The sequence below is a fragment of the Microtus ochrogaster genome (assembly GCF_000317375.1).
Source record: "Microtus ochrogaster isolate Prairie Vole_2 chromosome 14 unlocalized genomic scaffold, MicOch1.0 chr14_random_1, whole genome shotgun sequence".
NCBI lineage: Eukaryota > Metazoa > Chordata > Mammalia > Rodentia > Cricetidae > Microtus > Microtus ochrogaster.
The window spans coordinates 35,602,800-35,618,248 of NW_004949096.1; the positions used below are offsets into that span (position 1 = coordinate 35,602,800).

Here is a 15,449-nt window from a genome sequence, read left to right on the forward strand (position 1 = left end):
GTAGGTCCTGGTGTTTGTCCACTCTCGCAAAGAAACTGGGAAGACGGCCAGGGCAATTCGTGACATGTGCCTGGAGAAGGACACCTTGGGTCTGTTTCTTCGAGAGGGTTCTGCCTCCACTGAAGTCCTTCGTACAGAAGCAGAACAGTGCAAGGTAAGAAAGGGCCATTTATTTCTTGGGGCTTGTGCCTGGTGACTGGTTCCATATTGCTGGATCGATTGCTTTGAGACTATGCACCAAGTGCTGCTGTTTCTAATAGGTTAAAAGTAGTTGGGGACCAGGGAGATGACTCAGATAAAGATGCCTGCGCCAAGCCTAATGGCCTGTGTGCAATCTCAGAGACTCACATAGTGGAGGTTGTTCTCTAACCTCCACATGCATGCCACACACAGGCACACATACAAACCTAAGTTCATAGATTTTTGTAAAAAGCCACGATATGTGATTATGGGGGCTCCTGTGGAAAGGTTTCCTTTGGCCTTGGAGGGGTTCCACAGGGAGGCTTCCTCATTTCATGGGTATTTTCTGTTCACAGAACTTGGAGCTGAAGGATCTGTTGCCTTATGGCTTTGCTATTCATCATGCAGGCATGACCAGAGTTGACCGAACACTCGTAGAAGATCTTTTTGCTGACAAACATATTCAGGTGAGGAGGGGTAAAACTCGGAAGAGCAGGTGATGTAGACTTTAGAGCATCTGAAATGTCAATAGCTCTGCCCTTAGTAGGATTCTTAGACTTTTTTTTTTTAACATTCATTTATGTGTGTGTGTATGTTTTTCATGAATTTACATACACCACATGCAGGTGCTCTCAGAGGCCAGAAGTGGACACTAGATCCCCTGGAACCTGGAGTTAGACATTGTGATCAGGTGTGGGTTCTGGGACCTGAAGCCCAGTCCTCTGCAAGAGTAGTCCATGCACCAACCACTAAGCTACTCTCCATCCCTAGACTTTTTGATACCTGGACCTGCTAGCACAGGCTGGAAGGTTGTGGTGGTTATGCTGTCTCTCCCAACACCTCATACACTGCATGAGGGAAAATGGCTAATGGGTGCTTCCTAGAACTCCACACTGTAATTCACAGGGTCAGGATTACAGGGTTTTTTTGTTTTTGTTGTTTTGTTTTGTTTTTTTTAAACACAAAACAGGGTTTCTCTGTAGCTTTGGAGCCTTTCCTGGAACTAGCTCTTGTAGACCAGGCTGGCCTCAAACTCAAGAGATCTGCCTGCTTCTGCCTCCCAAATGCTGGGATTAAAGTTGTGTGCCACCACCGCCCGGCTAGGACCACACTCTTTCCCTCCTCTGAGATGATGATTTCTAGTATCTTGTAACTAAGTTGTTTATATAGGTTTAAGCTTCTGACCTATACGTGTCTCTGGAACCTTGGTGTATTCTTAAGTATATAAGGGACTGAAGCAACTCTTTTTTTTTTTGCTCCAGTGTCACATTAGGCCCTGAGTCATATATCCACTCCTACCCCCAGCTAAGTTCAGAAGCCAGACAAGCCAGGCATGTGACCATTCTATGGTGGTATGTTTTCCTCATTGCCCTCCTTTGCCTCTTTAGGTTTTAGTTTCCACAGCAACTCTGGCTTGGGGTGTAAATCTCCCTGCACATACAGTCATCATCAAAGGCACCCAGGTGTACAGTCCAGAGAAGGGGCGTTGGACAGAGCTGGGAGCACTGGACATTCTGCAGGTACTGAGCCTCTGAGGGTGATTCCCAATGGGATCAACATCCTGGCCTGGAGCACAAGGATGTTGGAAAGATGGCAGATCAAGGTCAAGTTCTAAGTGTGTAGACTCTTGTCCAAAGCTCTACTATAACATTTTCTTTTATTGCTTCTGACTTAGATGCTGGGCCGTGCTGGACGCCCTCAGTATGACACCAAGGGTGAAGGTATACTCATCACATCTCACGGAGAGCTACAGTACTACCTCTCCCTCCTCAACCAGCAGCTTCCTATTGAGAGCCAGATGGTATCAAAGCTGCCTGATATGCTCAATGCGGAAATTGTGCTGGGGAACGTCCAGAATGCAAAGGTAGGGCTGGCTTTGTCCTTGGGGCTTTACACTTTTCCTTAATGCCTTAAGAGACTTGGAGTGTTGTGCCCCTCCTGTGAGGATATTGAGGGCCAGCAACAGTGTCTCAAATTCTGCACAACACTTCATGCAGGGCAAGCTTCTTGTGTAAGTGAATGCATATTCGATCAATACACTAAAATAACCAGACCAGCTCAAAACAACAGATATAATTTAATAATTGAAAAACGGGAAACTCACGCGACTGGAGTAAAAGGTCCGAAGTCCAAACGGGTCAGGCGAGCCCCATGCAGAGAACCTGCGTACCTATCTACCCCCGTTTGTACTAAACACCATGAACTGTCTTGCAGGATGCAGTGAACTGGCTGGGCTATGCCTACCTGTACATCCGAATGCTCCGGTCCCCAACCCTCTATGGCATCTCTCATGATGACCTCAAGGGAGATCCCTTGCTGGACCAGCGCCGACTAGATCTTGTTCACACTGCTGCCTTGATGCTGGATAAGAACAATCTGGTCAAGTATGATAAGAAGACAGGCAACTTTCAGGTGATTAGCATGTGATTTTTGAGGCTGTTTTAGCAAAATTTAGGTCCTTTAATGTATGTAATGCATGTCTAATTACCTGTTGTCTAGATTGGGGAATAGACTATACTCTTTGAGCTATGAACTTAACTTTCAAATTTATACTTTTAAGTAAGGCATTAGTTGCCCTGTGACTGGAGATGGTTGTGAGCCACCATGTGGGTGCTAGAAATTGAACCACAGGTGTTCTGGAAGAGCAGCCATCCCTCATCAAACATCTCTCCAACACTTAGATTTTAAAAATGGTAGCTGGTTCTCCAAGTTTGATTTGTGGAAGGTCATTTGACCATCTCATTACATGATCATCAGTTCTCCATAGGGCAGTTTGTTGTGCCATCTTCTTTTTGTGCCTGAGGCGCCTGTATTAGGCAGGTAAAGGTACCCCAAGGAGTTTATCTGCTTGTCATCTTAAGATGGTCACTTGATCTTTAAAGTTGGGGGCTGATCACTAGTCAGCCTTGCACTGAGTCTTCCTTCTTTCTAGGTGACAGAACTTGGCCGGATAGCTAGTCACTACTATATCACCAATGACACTGTGCAGACCTACAACCAGCTGCTAAAACCTACTCTGAGCGAGATTGAGCTTTTCCGAGTGTTTTCCTTGTCCTCAGAGTTCAAGAACATTACTGTGAGAGAGGTGAGCCGATGAGTGTTTCGGGACAGGAGTTGGGACCCTGCCAGGCTGCTGGATAACTTCTTTCCTTGACTGTTGCCCTGTGGATTTCCTATGACCTGTCTTTCCTCGTGGCAGGAGGAGAAGCTGGAGCTGCAGAAGTTGCTGGAGAGGGTGCCCATCCCTGTAAAGGAGAGCATCGAAGAGCCCAGTGCTAAGGTAGGCTTGTCTTCACTTTCAAACATGATCATTCAGTTTCCGAAAGATGAACTTTGAACTTGATTTCATACATGGTAATATATTGTAATTATATTGTATGAATACATGCACAATTCTTTCTACTCCTAGGAGGGTATTCGGGGTTGACCTATCATGTGCTGGACTACTGGCTGTACCCCCACCCCCAATTTCCCTACTCTGCTTCCTTCTGACATATGCTTTATATGGAATAATAGTTATTTAACATGTAAATCAAGAACATGGAAGATCCTTTTTGGCACATGTACCAGAACAGAAATGCAGATAATTGATTGGTCTTTGCTAGCTGTCTCTGCTTCTTTGCAGATCAATGTTCTTCTCCAAGCCTTCATCTCACAGCTAAAACTGGAGGGCTTTGCACTGATGGCTGACATGGTGTACGTGACCCAGGTGAGGACAAAGTTGCTCTGAGTGATGAGCAGAGTCCAAATAATTCCAGTGCATTCTCTGCTGTGTACCTTGAAGAAAGGAGGCCTGACGCTGCTGTTCCAGCAAGCCAGCTGCTTGCTGCCACTTGACTTTGCTGTATTGATCTTGAGCTTGTGGGAAGGGCAGGCCTTACAAAGTGCTAAGAAGCTCTGTCGGTGCTTGTAGAGACAGGTCCACTGGGCATGTCACCTTTTCCAAGAGAAACGGTCCCATTGTAGCTGTGGTGTTCATGAAAAATGACAAAATATTTTATTAATCTGTCTTAACCTGAAAGGGTGGGAGACAAAAACTTGTTTGTTTCGGAATTGGTATGAGTGATCGCATCAGATCTTGAGGTCACCAGGCTATGGTAGACAGGCCACAGAGGTTTCACCATGGGAACACTTGTCTTTTCTCAGTCGGCTGGCCGGTTGATGCGTGCAATCTTTGAAATTGTCCTGAACCGTGGTTGGGCACAGCTTACAGATAAGACCCTGAATCTCTGCAAGATGATCGACAAACGCATGTAAGTGCTCAGTGAGATAGAGGATGGTCATTGTGAATTTGGGCCTCAGTGCACTTGATGTCCAGTTCTGGTGCCTGAGATGTGTCATAGACCTGGGTGAAAGTTGGGAAGTGGATGGGCCCTCTAGAATGTAGGGCTGGGAGGTTGGAGAGCAAAGAAGACATCTTCCTTTAATGATAGGGTCTGTGTGGTTATTCTAGTGCTGGACACTGTGGTGACGGCAGTTTGTTCACAGCCTTACGAAAAGAGTGAACCAGCTGTGTCTCCTTTCTGGATAGGTGGCAGTCCATGTGTCCTCTTCGTCAGTTCCGTAAGCTTCCTGAGGAAGTAGTGAAGAAGATCGAGAAGAAAAACTTCCCCTTTGAGCGGCTGTACGATTTGAATCATAATGAGATAGGTGTGTGAAGTTCTTGTCCTGTCTTGCAGCCCAGGCCTTTTTCTGTCAACCTTCTATGCCCCAGGTCCTACACCCTGGGCACTGGTACTCATGTTTGCATCCTGCTATTGTACAAGCTCACTGTACAATACTGTTAGTACTGCATTGAGACTAAAGCGAGGAGCCTATCCACTGTTGTGGAATCTGCTCCTTTCCCACAGTTGCCCTTTGGCCTTGATTGTAGATTTGCTAGGCTGGCCAACAACAGCTTTTATTTCTCATAGGTGAGCTTATACGAATGCCGAAGATGGGGAAGACCATCCACAAGTATGTCCATCTCTTCCCCAAGTTGGAGTTGTCGGTGCACCTGCAGCCTATTACACGCTCTACCCTGAAAGTAGAGCTGACTATCACACCAGATTTCCAGTGGGATGAAAAGGCAAGGCTTTGTTGGTTAGAGGCTGCAGTTGGAGTTGCTTAGTCCCCTCATTGCCCATTCTTATTTCACTGGTGCTTGGGTTGGCAGGTCCATGGTTCCTCAGAGGCATTTTGGATTCTAGTGGAAGATGTGGACAGTGAGGTGATTCTGCACCATGAATATTTTCTACTGAAGGCCAAGTATGCCCAGGACGAGCATCTCATCACATTCTTCGTCCCAGTCTTTGAACCACTGCCCCCTCAATACTTCATCCGAGTGGTATCTGACCGCTGGCTCTGTGAGTGTCTTCTGAGTCCCCTAGGAACATACCTTCTTGTCTCTATTAAGAAAGTGGTACAGACACAGCCTAAGGTCTCTGGTGTTCATGAATGAGGCTGTGGAGGTCTGTTGGAGATTGTTCCTAGTGTTCCATTTCTTCCCTGACAGCTTGTGAGACCCAGCTGCCTGTCTCTTTCCGACACCTGATCCTACCAGAGAAGTACCCACCTCCAACTGAACTGTTGGACCTGCAGCCGTTGCCCGTGTCTGCTCTAAGGAACAGTGCTTTTGAGAGCCTTTACCAAGATAAATTTCCTTTCTTCAATCCTATCCAGACTCAAGGTAGGTGTTTGAGTCTCAGATATTTGGTTTCCATGCATGCCTTTTTTTCCCTGCCCACCGACAGGGTTTCCCTGGCTGTCCTGGAACTCACTCTGTAGACCAGGGTGGCTTCTATCTCACAGAGATCCCCACCTGCCTCTGCCTCCCGAGTGCTGGGAAAAAAGGTGTGCGCCACCACTGCCCAGACCATGCATGCCTTTTAAGGTTACCTCATAATAAGTGTGTTGGGCAGCTGGCAGAGAACCAGGTACTTAGTGGCCTGGAGCTCACTGGCCTGCCAGATGTTTTTCTTCCTAAAAGTCCTTGTTCACTGTTAGATTTGCTTTGCCACTCTACATATCTTCCTAAGGAGGATCAGGAGAGTAAGGTCATTCTGTGATGTGTTGTCCTTACTCCTGCTCCAAGTGTTGAGCCAGAGTGTGGTGTTGATGAGACCTCACTTCATCATTAAAAATTAGAGCAGGCACTAAGTACTTGGCTGAGCACAGGACTAGTGTTTCCTCCTCCGCCAATCCTTTGAAAGGGTTACCATTTACTGCTACAGTTAATTGTGCATCTCATGATGAGGGAACTGAGGCATAGGAAGGAGCCCTAATTAAACCAACTGGTAAATAGTTGAGCTTGGGTTTTTAGTGTAGTTTTGACCCCAGGGCCTGGGCTTAGCTTCTGTATTTGAGTATTCCTAAAGAATGCAAGAAACTGCTGATAAGGCAGAGATAGGTGTCCTGTTTTTTTGTTTGTTTGTTTTGTTTTCGTTTTATTTTTATTCTGGTCCTTGACAGGTAAAGATGCGGAATTTCTTTCTTGTTGTTGTGGTTGTTGTTGTTGTTTTTTCCCCATAAATCTCCAGGAGATCTGAACCTGATCTTGGACTTTTTCCTTCCCTGCTTTGCAGGAGAAAGTATGTGAGACAGCCAGCAGGGCCAGTGTTCCAGGCTTCTTTTTGTACTGCAGCTGATCGACTTTGCGTCTCATAGTGTTCATAATCTTGACGAATGATTTGTTTCATCCCCACTGGTGTTCACTCTATACCTTTGGTTTCCAGTTTTTAACACCGTGTACAACAGTGATGATAACGTGTTTGTGGGGGCCCCCACGGGCAGCGGGAAGACCATCTGTGCAGAGTTTGCCATCCTGCGGATGCTGCTGCAGAATTCTGAGGGACGCTGTGTCTATATTACCCCCATGGAGGCTCTGGCAGAGCAGGTGTGTAATATGTTGTGGGACTGAATTTTCCAGAAGCCATTCCATCTGTGATTCCAGATGAAGGTTTTCTCATATCCGACAACTGCATGTCATTTCTTAAAGAAAGGCTTCCCTGTCAGCTTAAAAGCCGGTATAGACCGGGCAGTATCATGAATAGAGTATGGCGGGTGGTGCATGGTTGTCACTCCAGCTGCTTAGGGGGCTGAGGTGAGAGTTTCACTTGAACCCACAAGTTCAAGGTCAGCCTGTGCCCCATCTCAGTTTTCCTCCTATTAAGTGAGAGATGTCCATGTGACCTACTGTATCTATCCCTCCCACTCCTGCCCACCAGGTGTACATGGACTGGTATGAGAAGTTTCAGGATAGGCTCAACAAGAAGGTGGTGCTGCTGACAGGGGAGACTAGCACAGACCTGAAGCTTCTAGGCAAAGGCAACATCATCATCAGCACTCCCGAGAAGTGGGACATCCTTTCCCGGAGGTGGAAGCAGCGCAAGAATGTCCAGAACATCAACCTCTTCGTGGTGGATGAGGTCCACCTGATTGGGGGCGAGAATGGGGTAGGCTTGACTTCACAGCATAGAGAAGGGCTGGGACCCACACAGTGACCTTATATTGGGCCTGGGACTAGGGTCTCCACAAAGATTTCTGCCTATTGCCTGCCTTGTTCCAAAAGGGTGATCTGAGGTTTTTTTGATAGACTCTTAAGGAACAGTGTTGCTTAGTGAAGGTTGTCTCCTGGGGCAGGGCAGCCACAGACCGGAGAGTCCATAGTTGGCTCACAAAGGGAAGCTCAGGCAGAGATGGCGAACCTGAGCCTGGAATGACTCCTTTCCTTTTTCCCAGCCTGTCTTGGAAGTGATCTGCTCCCGGATGCGCTACATCTCCTCCCAGATTGAGCGGCCCATTCGAATTGTGGCACTTAGCTCGTCACTGTCCAATGCCAAGGATGTGGCTCACTGGCTGGGCTGTAGTGCCACCTCCACATTCAACTTCCACCCTAATGTGCGCCCTGTACCACTGGAACTGCATATCCAGGTAGGACCCTGTCTGCCTTCCCCCATGGCCTCGGGGATCCCTAGTCACTCAGGTCTAGTGAGCTCAGTGTCTTGTCTTCTGCCTTTATTTCCAGGGCTTCAACATCAGCCATACACAGACTCGCCTGCTGTCTATGGCCAAGCCTGTGTACCATGCCATCACCAAACACTCACCCAAGAAGCCTGTCATCGTTTTTGTCCCATCTCGCAAGCAGACCCGCCTCACGGCAATAGATATCCTTACTACCTGTGCAGCAGACATCCAGCGGCAGAGGTAGGCTGTGCTCTAATTTCTGGGGTGGCTGGCTGCATGAGAATCCTGTTACGTGAAGGTGCTCCTGTTCTGGGTGTCCTGGGTGAGGCTGAGGGCAGCACAGACTGAAATGCCTCAGACCTGTGCTTGTTCTTGTTCTGCCCAGGTTCTTGCACTGTACTGAGAAGGATCTGATCCCTTACCTGGAGAAGCTAAGTGACAGCACGCTCAAGGAAACACTGTTAAATGGGGTGGGCTACCTACATGAAGGGCTGAGCCCCATGGAGAGGCGCCTGGTAGAGCAGCTCTTCAGCTCAGGTAAGAAAAGGTCATGACATCCAAAGTCCTCAGGTGTGTGTATTCGACTGTAGGGTGTGGATGGCATTTCTCTGTTGAGTAGTATTCATTTTCACAATGCTAGCTGTCTTACCTCATTAGATTCCTCCTAGACACTTGTGATGTAGTTGACAGAGATACCCCTCCCTGCTAGATTAGAAAACAGGCAGACACATCAGCTGGTTTTCTGCTGTTTAGGGTTCTGTGTGGAGACCAGACTGGTGGGGTTAGAATTTAAGAGATGGCTGTGGGTTTGTGATTCTCTTCTGGTTGGTTGCCTCTTGCTTGCTGCCGTTTGTTGGCCTGTGGCATTTTATGCATCGTTCACTGTCCTGGCACTGTGTGGCAGAGCTCCCACCAGGCGGTCACTCTTCGAATCTGTCTGGTTTGGGTGTGCTCAGAGTAAGTTTGATTTTGCTGCCACGGGTTGAACTGTGTTTGGGTTGGTGTTAGCTTTCACCATCAAAGGGCTGACCCGCTAGGCAGTGCTAGTCTTGCTTTCCTTGAGTTTGAGTTCTCCAGAACTGCTGTGTTTCTTCTAGGATAGTCTCAGAGCAAAAGGCACCAATAGCATGGTACCGCCTTTCACTGCACTTGGTTCCTGTCAGACCTTGTTCCTAGGGCCTCACGCTGAGCTTTGAAAATGTAGCCCTTGTTGGGCGCTGCCTGCCAGTGAAGCAATAGTTCCTGGGAGGCCTGCTTCAGTCTTCCTCTCCCTTCCTCCGCTCAGGGGCTATCCAGGTGGTGGTGGCTTCTCGAAGTCTCTGCTGGGGCATGAATGTTGCTGCTCATCTGGTGATCATCATGGATACTCAGTACTACAATGGCAAGATCCATGCGTGAGTACAGTTGCTGTGGACCTTAACAGACCTCCCTCCTAAAGCGAGTGCAGATCTACAAATACAATACAGGGAACTAAGCATAGAAGAGTCCCTCCCAGTAGATCAGTGTTCATTGTTTGGTCCCAGGAGGTAAACATACATACCTCTGTCTCAGCAGTTTGGAGCGAGGACCTTACAGACAGGAAGAAAGGGGCTTGTTGTTACCAACTTCCCACAAGGTCACAACAAGAAGCCCAAGGGTCAGTGTTTCTCAGAGCCTGAATAATTTTTTCATTTTTTATTTTTCCAAAATACAAATTATTTTGAAATTAGTTTTGTAAGTTTAGAATGCCAGAATCTGGTTGTTGCTTTGAGTTTTACATTACTTTTTTTTGTGTTTTTGTTTTGTTTTGTTTTGCTTTGAGACAGGGTTTCTCTGTAGTTTTGGAGCCTGTCCTGGAACTAGCTCTTGTAGACCAGGCTAGCCTCAAACTTACAGAGATCTGCCTGCCTTTGCCTCCCAAGTGCTGGGATTAAAGGCGTGTGCCACCACTGTCTGGCCGAGTTTTAGATTTTTTAATTTTAGATTTTTTAGATTTAGATTTTTTAATCTGTGAAACATAACAGCTCTTAAGCTTGACTCTAAGTTTGGTCCTTTAATGGGATGTTATTTTGCTTCTAGCCTTAGATAGGTTTGTGGCTTTGGTTCAGGTTCATGGGGTAACACATTCATGACTCTTACTTAGAAACTAAAATAATGTGTGGGTAAGCATGTGAAGTGCATCGCTAAGCACACAGGCTCATGGCCGGTTTTGCTGCAGTCTGACCTTCCCTCCTTGTTTGCATCATCCGCCTCGTGACTGCAGGCAGGCAGGCCTCCTGACATGTTTCCTCATTTCTCTCTTCTGCCGCCAGCTATGTGGACTACCCCATCTATGATGTGCTTCAGATGGTGGGCCATGCCAACCGCCCCCTGCAGGATGACGAGGGGCGCTGTGTCATCATGTGTCAAGGCTCTAAAAAGGTCAGTTATAGGAAACTGAGCCTTTGAACAGATTCTTGAGTCTGAGTCTTTTTTTTCTTTTTACTGTCTTTAATAAACTTTTCAGTCCTTTCTGCCAGTTGCTTTTGTAATAAGCTGGAGTCACACAGATTTGGTTCCGTGTTTTTGCTATTGCTGGTGATTCCATATCTTTCCACTCCTTAGTTCTTTCTTCATGCACTGCTTACTGCTCTATTTATGTGGCTTGGCATGTTCCATTCCTGCTTTGTATTCTATGATACTGTTTTCTAAGTGTTTCTTCTATTTGGCTATTATATGTATCATACAGAGACAATACCCTGTTGGATTGCCCTTGATCCCTTATTACTATGTTTAATACCTACCCCTCCCCAATCCACAGGATTTTTTCAAAAAGTTTTTGTATGAGCCATTGCCGGTAGAGTCTCACCTGGACCACTGTATGCATGACCACTTCAATGCTGAGATTGTCACCAAGACCATTGAGAACAAGCAGGATGCTGTGGACTACCTCACCTGGACCTTTCTGTATCGCCGGATGACACAGAATCCAAATTACTACAACCTTCAGGGTTAGTGAGCCAAAGAGCACACACTGCCCTTGGAGGTGTCGCAGCCCTCGCTAGGCAGTATCCTGAGACTTCCCTCTTGCGTCTCCGCAGGCATATCCCATCGTCATTTGTCTGATCACTTGTCAGAGCTGGTGGAGCAGACCCTTAGTGACCTGGAGCAGTCCAAGTGCATCAGCATCGAGGATGAGATGGATGTGGCCCCTCTGAACCTGGGCATGATTGCTGCCTACTATTACATAAACTACACCACCATTGGTGAGGGCCAGTGGTGCATGGGCTTCTGGAGACTGTTGGGATGAGATATAGAAGCCAGTATTTGTCAGAGAGGTGATACGGCAAGAAAGCAGTACAGCCCACACTATTGATTCTGGTTACTTTGTTCCTTTCCCCCCACTATTGGCTCTTTCCTCATTCTCTCATTTTCTTTCAGAGCTCTTCAGCATGTCTCTCAATGCTAAAACCAAGGTCCGAGGACTTATTGAGATTATTTCCAATGCGGCAGAGTATGAGAACATTCCAATTAGGCATCATGAAGACAACTTGCTGCGCCAGGTGAGGGCATTGGCTTTAGAAGAACATACAGGAGTAAAAATTTGGCCCATGACTTCCTGTCACAAATCCCCTCATACATTTCTTACCTCTCTCAACCTCATACATTCTTCCACACTTATCTGCAATTCTCCATCCTTCCCTCTAGAGTCTAGCTGGGCCACATGGTGTATTTGGCCTGAACAGGTCTCAGGTAGAGTCCTCTGTTTATCTCTAGCTTTTTAATTTTTTTCTTTCACATTCTAGTTGGCTCAGAAGGTCCCCCACAAACTGAATAATCCCAAGTTCAATGATCCACATGTGAAGACCAACCTGCTGCTACAAGCTCACCTGTCCCGCATGCAACTAAGTGCCGAACTACAGTCAGACACAGAGGAGATCCTTAGTAAGGTAGTATGGGCGGGACTTGGAGGTTCACTGGCCACTGGGGGCCTCAGAGGATTGAGTTCCCAGCCCACCTTCTCTTACACTCCCTTTGCATACAGGCAATCCGACTCATTCAGGCCTGTGTGGATGTACTCTCTAGTAATGGGTGGCTCAGCCCTGCTCTGGCAGCCATGGAACTAGCTCAGATGGTCACCCAAGCCATGTGGTCTAAGGACTCTTATCTGAAGCAGCTGCCACACTTCACCTCAGAGCATATCAAACGTTGCACAGATAAGGTGAGCTAAGACCTGGAGTGCTGGATGATGAGCCTGAGAACAAAAAGTCCTAATCTGCAGTAGATTATGGGAGGCTATAGCCTATTCGCAGGGGGCCCTGGCTCCTTTGAAGGAGTTCCATCTGAATCGAGATGCTGAGAGGGGCCAGAAGGGGTCTGCATTCTTTCTAAAGCTGTGTGTAGATGGCTTGGCAGTGTGGGAAGTAAGATGATCTTTAGTTCTTTAGAGCCATTGTTACTTGCTTATGGCACGTGTTCTCGGCTCCCCTGACCTCTGCCTACCCACTGTAGGGAGTGGAGAGTGTTTTTGACATCATGGAGATGGAGGATGAAGAACGGAATGCATTGCTTCAGTTGACTGACAGCCAGATTGCAGATGTGGCCCGCTTCTGTAACCGCTACCCGAATATTGAACTGTCCTATGAGGTGGTGGATAAGGACAGCATCCGCAGGTGAGACAGGAAGCAGCAGGAGTCCTGCCCTGGGGTCTCTGCACACAACCACAGTACTCATTCTTTGTTCTGCTTTCCCCAGTGGTGGGCCAGTTGTGGTGTTAGTGCAGCTGGAGCGAGAGGAGGAAGTCACGGGCCCTGTTATTGCACCTCTCTTCCCACAGGTATGTCCTAGCAGCTGGCTGTCAGGAGGCCATTTGAGGCCTTGTTCACTGGTTGGGTCTTAGGTATAGGATATAGTTCTCACCCAGGGAGGGTAGTCTGGGGGTAATGAACTCACAAGACGAATATTAATCTCAGAACTATGAAGTGTTTTTCTTTTTTGTTTTTAAACAATTTAGATGACTGATCGTTGTTTAAATACATCAGGCAGTGTTATTCTGGCTTGTAAGATCCATTTCTCTCTACAGATGCTTCAGGATACTTGGACTTTTCTACTGTCTTTCCTCAGTTATATTTCACTTAGGTTCTAGTTGCATATTTGTTTGTTTTTGTTTTTTGAGACAGTGTTTCTCTGTGTAACAGTCCTGGCTATCCTGGAACTCACTTTGTAGACCAGGCTGGCCTCAAACTAACTGAGATCTATCCACCTGCCTCTGCCTCCCAAGTGCCAGGATTAAAGGCATGTGCCACTGTCCAGCTGCATATTTGTTTTTCAATCAATAGAAAGGAAATTTCATCTTCTTATGTGAGATAATTGAAGATTGGGCACAGATGCTAGATGCTTATGTGTCTACAGACAAGTTATTCAAATTTCTAAGGAAATTGGCCACTGAAGCACACGGGCTCTACTGTGGCCAACAGAGAGGTCGTCTCCAGAGACAAGATGCCAGAAGAGGCTCCATGGGCTTGCTTTTTATTCTCTTTGTTGCTGATTCATCTCCACATTAAGATTGTTCAGTTAGCTTGCCTTGCATCTAAGTTTCTTAAGAACTTGAAGCTTCTATGCTCCAAGGCTAAATATCTAAAAATGCATTTTAGATTTAGTGACAAGCATTAAATTAAAAAAGGTGCCTTGGGTTATAGAAATGAGGTAAAACTGAACAATTAGTCTATCTACTTATTTGAAAACTAAGTCCTTAGGGGATACCTTTAGATTGCTTAAAAACTCTTAAGTCTATCAAGTTGTGTTTCAGGAAGCCATTGTGGAGAGCTTTAATTTGACTTCTGTCACTCTATTTCATAATCAGTCTCATAGTTGCTTGTAACCATCAAGTTTTCTATGCTCAAATTCTTGGTTTTGGTCCCTGTAGAAACGTGAAGAGGGCTGGTGGGTTGTGATTGGAGATGCCAAGTCCAACAGCCTCATCTCCATCAAGAGGCTCACTCTGCAGCAGAAAGCAAAGGTCAGTGTGCACTTAATCCCGCATCTATTCCTTGGGGTTTGACAGACGATTGCCTCCTCCCTGGTCCCCACTAACTCAATTTCTTCCTGTTCTCTTTAGGTGAAACTAGACTTTGTGGCCCCAGCCACAGGTGGCCACAACTACACCCTGTACTTCATGAGTGATGCTTACATGGGATGTGACCAGGAGTACAAATTCAGTGTGGATGTGAAAGAAGCTGAGACAGACAGTGATTCAGATTGAGTCTGGGGTATTCTCACGTATAAGGACATCAAACCTGGAAACAGGAATGTGGAAGTTCAGGAGGGAACTGGTTTTGGAGACCAGGTCTGTCAGCCTGAGGTCTGACCATTCAAGCTGCTGCTGTTCCCAGTCTACATCCAGTTACTTTCCCACTTTGGACAGAGCAGTTCAAGCTCTGGGTCCAGTGTTTTCAAATGTCATGTCAAGCATAAACTGTACAATAGTTGGTGGCATTCTTTTTATAGTTCCATAAATTCTAATAAATAATTTGGAGAAACTGTATGTCCTTAACAGTGATACTAAATTTTCTTCAACCAAAGGTCCTGGCTAGAAAACCCCTCATTTTAGCTAGCACCAAATCTTCCTATTGAGTATGTGGAAGACAAACTTGCCCTGTACCGAGGGACAAAACAATGGCAGACAGCTATTCTTTGGTCGTGTGAATGACCTCAGCCTCCTTTTTGCTGAACAGTGGCAAACTTAGTGACATGGGAATAGGAACTGATTCCATCTTGGGCAACAGGTAGGGCCTCTCATGATCTATGTTCTGAAATTCTTCCCTCGCAGGAGGCAACCCTAGGGGTGGTTAAGATGCACCAGTAGGGCTGGGCAGTGGTGATGCACAGGTTTGATCCCAGCCCTTGGGAGGAAAAGGCTGGCAGACCTCTGAGAGTTTGAGGCTACCCTGGTCTGCAGGACAGCCAAAGCTACACAGGGAAACTGTCTCAAAAATCAAAACAAAAACAAAAGATGCCCCAGGTAAGTATGACTCTAGTCTCCTTAAAATGTCCTCTCTCCACAATCTCAGACCTACAGCTTTCAATGTTGGCTTTCTGTCTTGAACAAATGTGAAAGGGGATTCATTTTCCCTGAGGCCAGCAGTTTTCAAATGGTGGTCTCAAGACCCCTTCTCCCTCAGAGAACTAGGAACACAGCCTCAAAAGCTTTTATTATCTAGGTTATATTCATTGTCGCTTAGTATATGAAAAATTAAGGCAGTCCATTTCAAAATAACTTCATTAACATATTTTAGGAAAAATAAATTCTGGGAAGAGCAATGTGATACAGTGTCGCAATCACTTTACATCTAGCTTAATGGAAACCA

The 15,449-nt window shown here is 46.5% G+C and overlaps 1 protein-coding gene across 1 annotated transcript in view; it reads left to right on the forward strand.

Annotated features, from left to right (window-relative positions):
- The window catches only part of Snrnp200 (small nuclear ribonucleoprotein U5 subunit 200), a 32,809-nt gene extending 18,183 nt beyond the window's left edge, over positions 1-14,626 (forward strand). Inside the window, exons 17-45 of the mRNA XM_013352600.1 lie at positions 5-154; positions 537-647; positions 1,569-1,700; positions 1,856-2,044; positions 2,395-2,592; positions 3,113-3,265; positions 3,380-3,460; positions 3,806-3,889; positions 4,327-4,433; positions 4,712-4,830; positions 5,094-5,248; positions 5,336-5,525; positions 5,675-5,848; positions 6,894-7,054; positions 7,386-7,613; positions 7,900-8,091; positions 8,186-8,364; positions 8,510-8,661; positions 9,410-9,518; positions 10,416-10,524; positions 10,904-11,093; positions 11,184-11,348; positions 11,524-11,645; positions 11,889-12,032; positions 12,128-12,304; positions 12,595-12,755; positions 12,838-12,919; positions 14,009-14,101; positions 14,201-14,626. Of these exons, the coding sequence (XP_013208054.1) occupies positions 5-154; positions 537-647; positions 1,569-1,700; positions 1,856-2,044; positions 2,395-2,592; positions 3,113-3,265; positions 3,380-3,460; positions 3,806-3,889; positions 4,327-4,433; positions 4,712-4,830; positions 5,094-5,248; positions 5,336-5,525; positions 5,675-5,848; positions 6,894-7,054; positions 7,386-7,613; positions 7,900-8,091; positions 8,186-8,364; positions 8,510-8,661; positions 9,410-9,518; positions 10,416-10,524; positions 10,904-11,093; positions 11,184-11,348; positions 11,524-11,645; positions 11,889-12,032; positions 12,128-12,304; positions 12,595-12,755; positions 12,838-12,919; positions 14,009-14,101; positions 14,201-14,344 (4,251 nt within the window). The 3' untranslated portion in view covers positions 14,345-14,626. The remainder of the gene's footprint in view (positions 1-4; positions 155-536; positions 648-1,568; positions 1,701-1,855; positions 2,045-2,394; positions 2,593-3,112; positions 3,266-3,379; positions 3,461-3,805; positions 3,890-4,326; positions 4,434-4,711; positions 4,831-5,093; positions 5,249-5,335; positions 5,526-5,674; positions 5,849-6,893; positions 7,055-7,385; positions 7,614-7,899; positions 8,092-8,185; positions 8,365-8,509; positions 8,662-9,409; positions 9,519-10,415; positions 10,525-10,903; positions 11,094-11,183; positions 11,349-11,523; positions 11,646-11,888; positions 12,033-12,127; positions 12,305-12,594; positions 12,756-12,837; positions 12,920-14,008; positions 14,102-14,200) is intronic.
- The last annotated feature ends 823 nt before the right edge of the window (positions 14,627-15,449 follow it).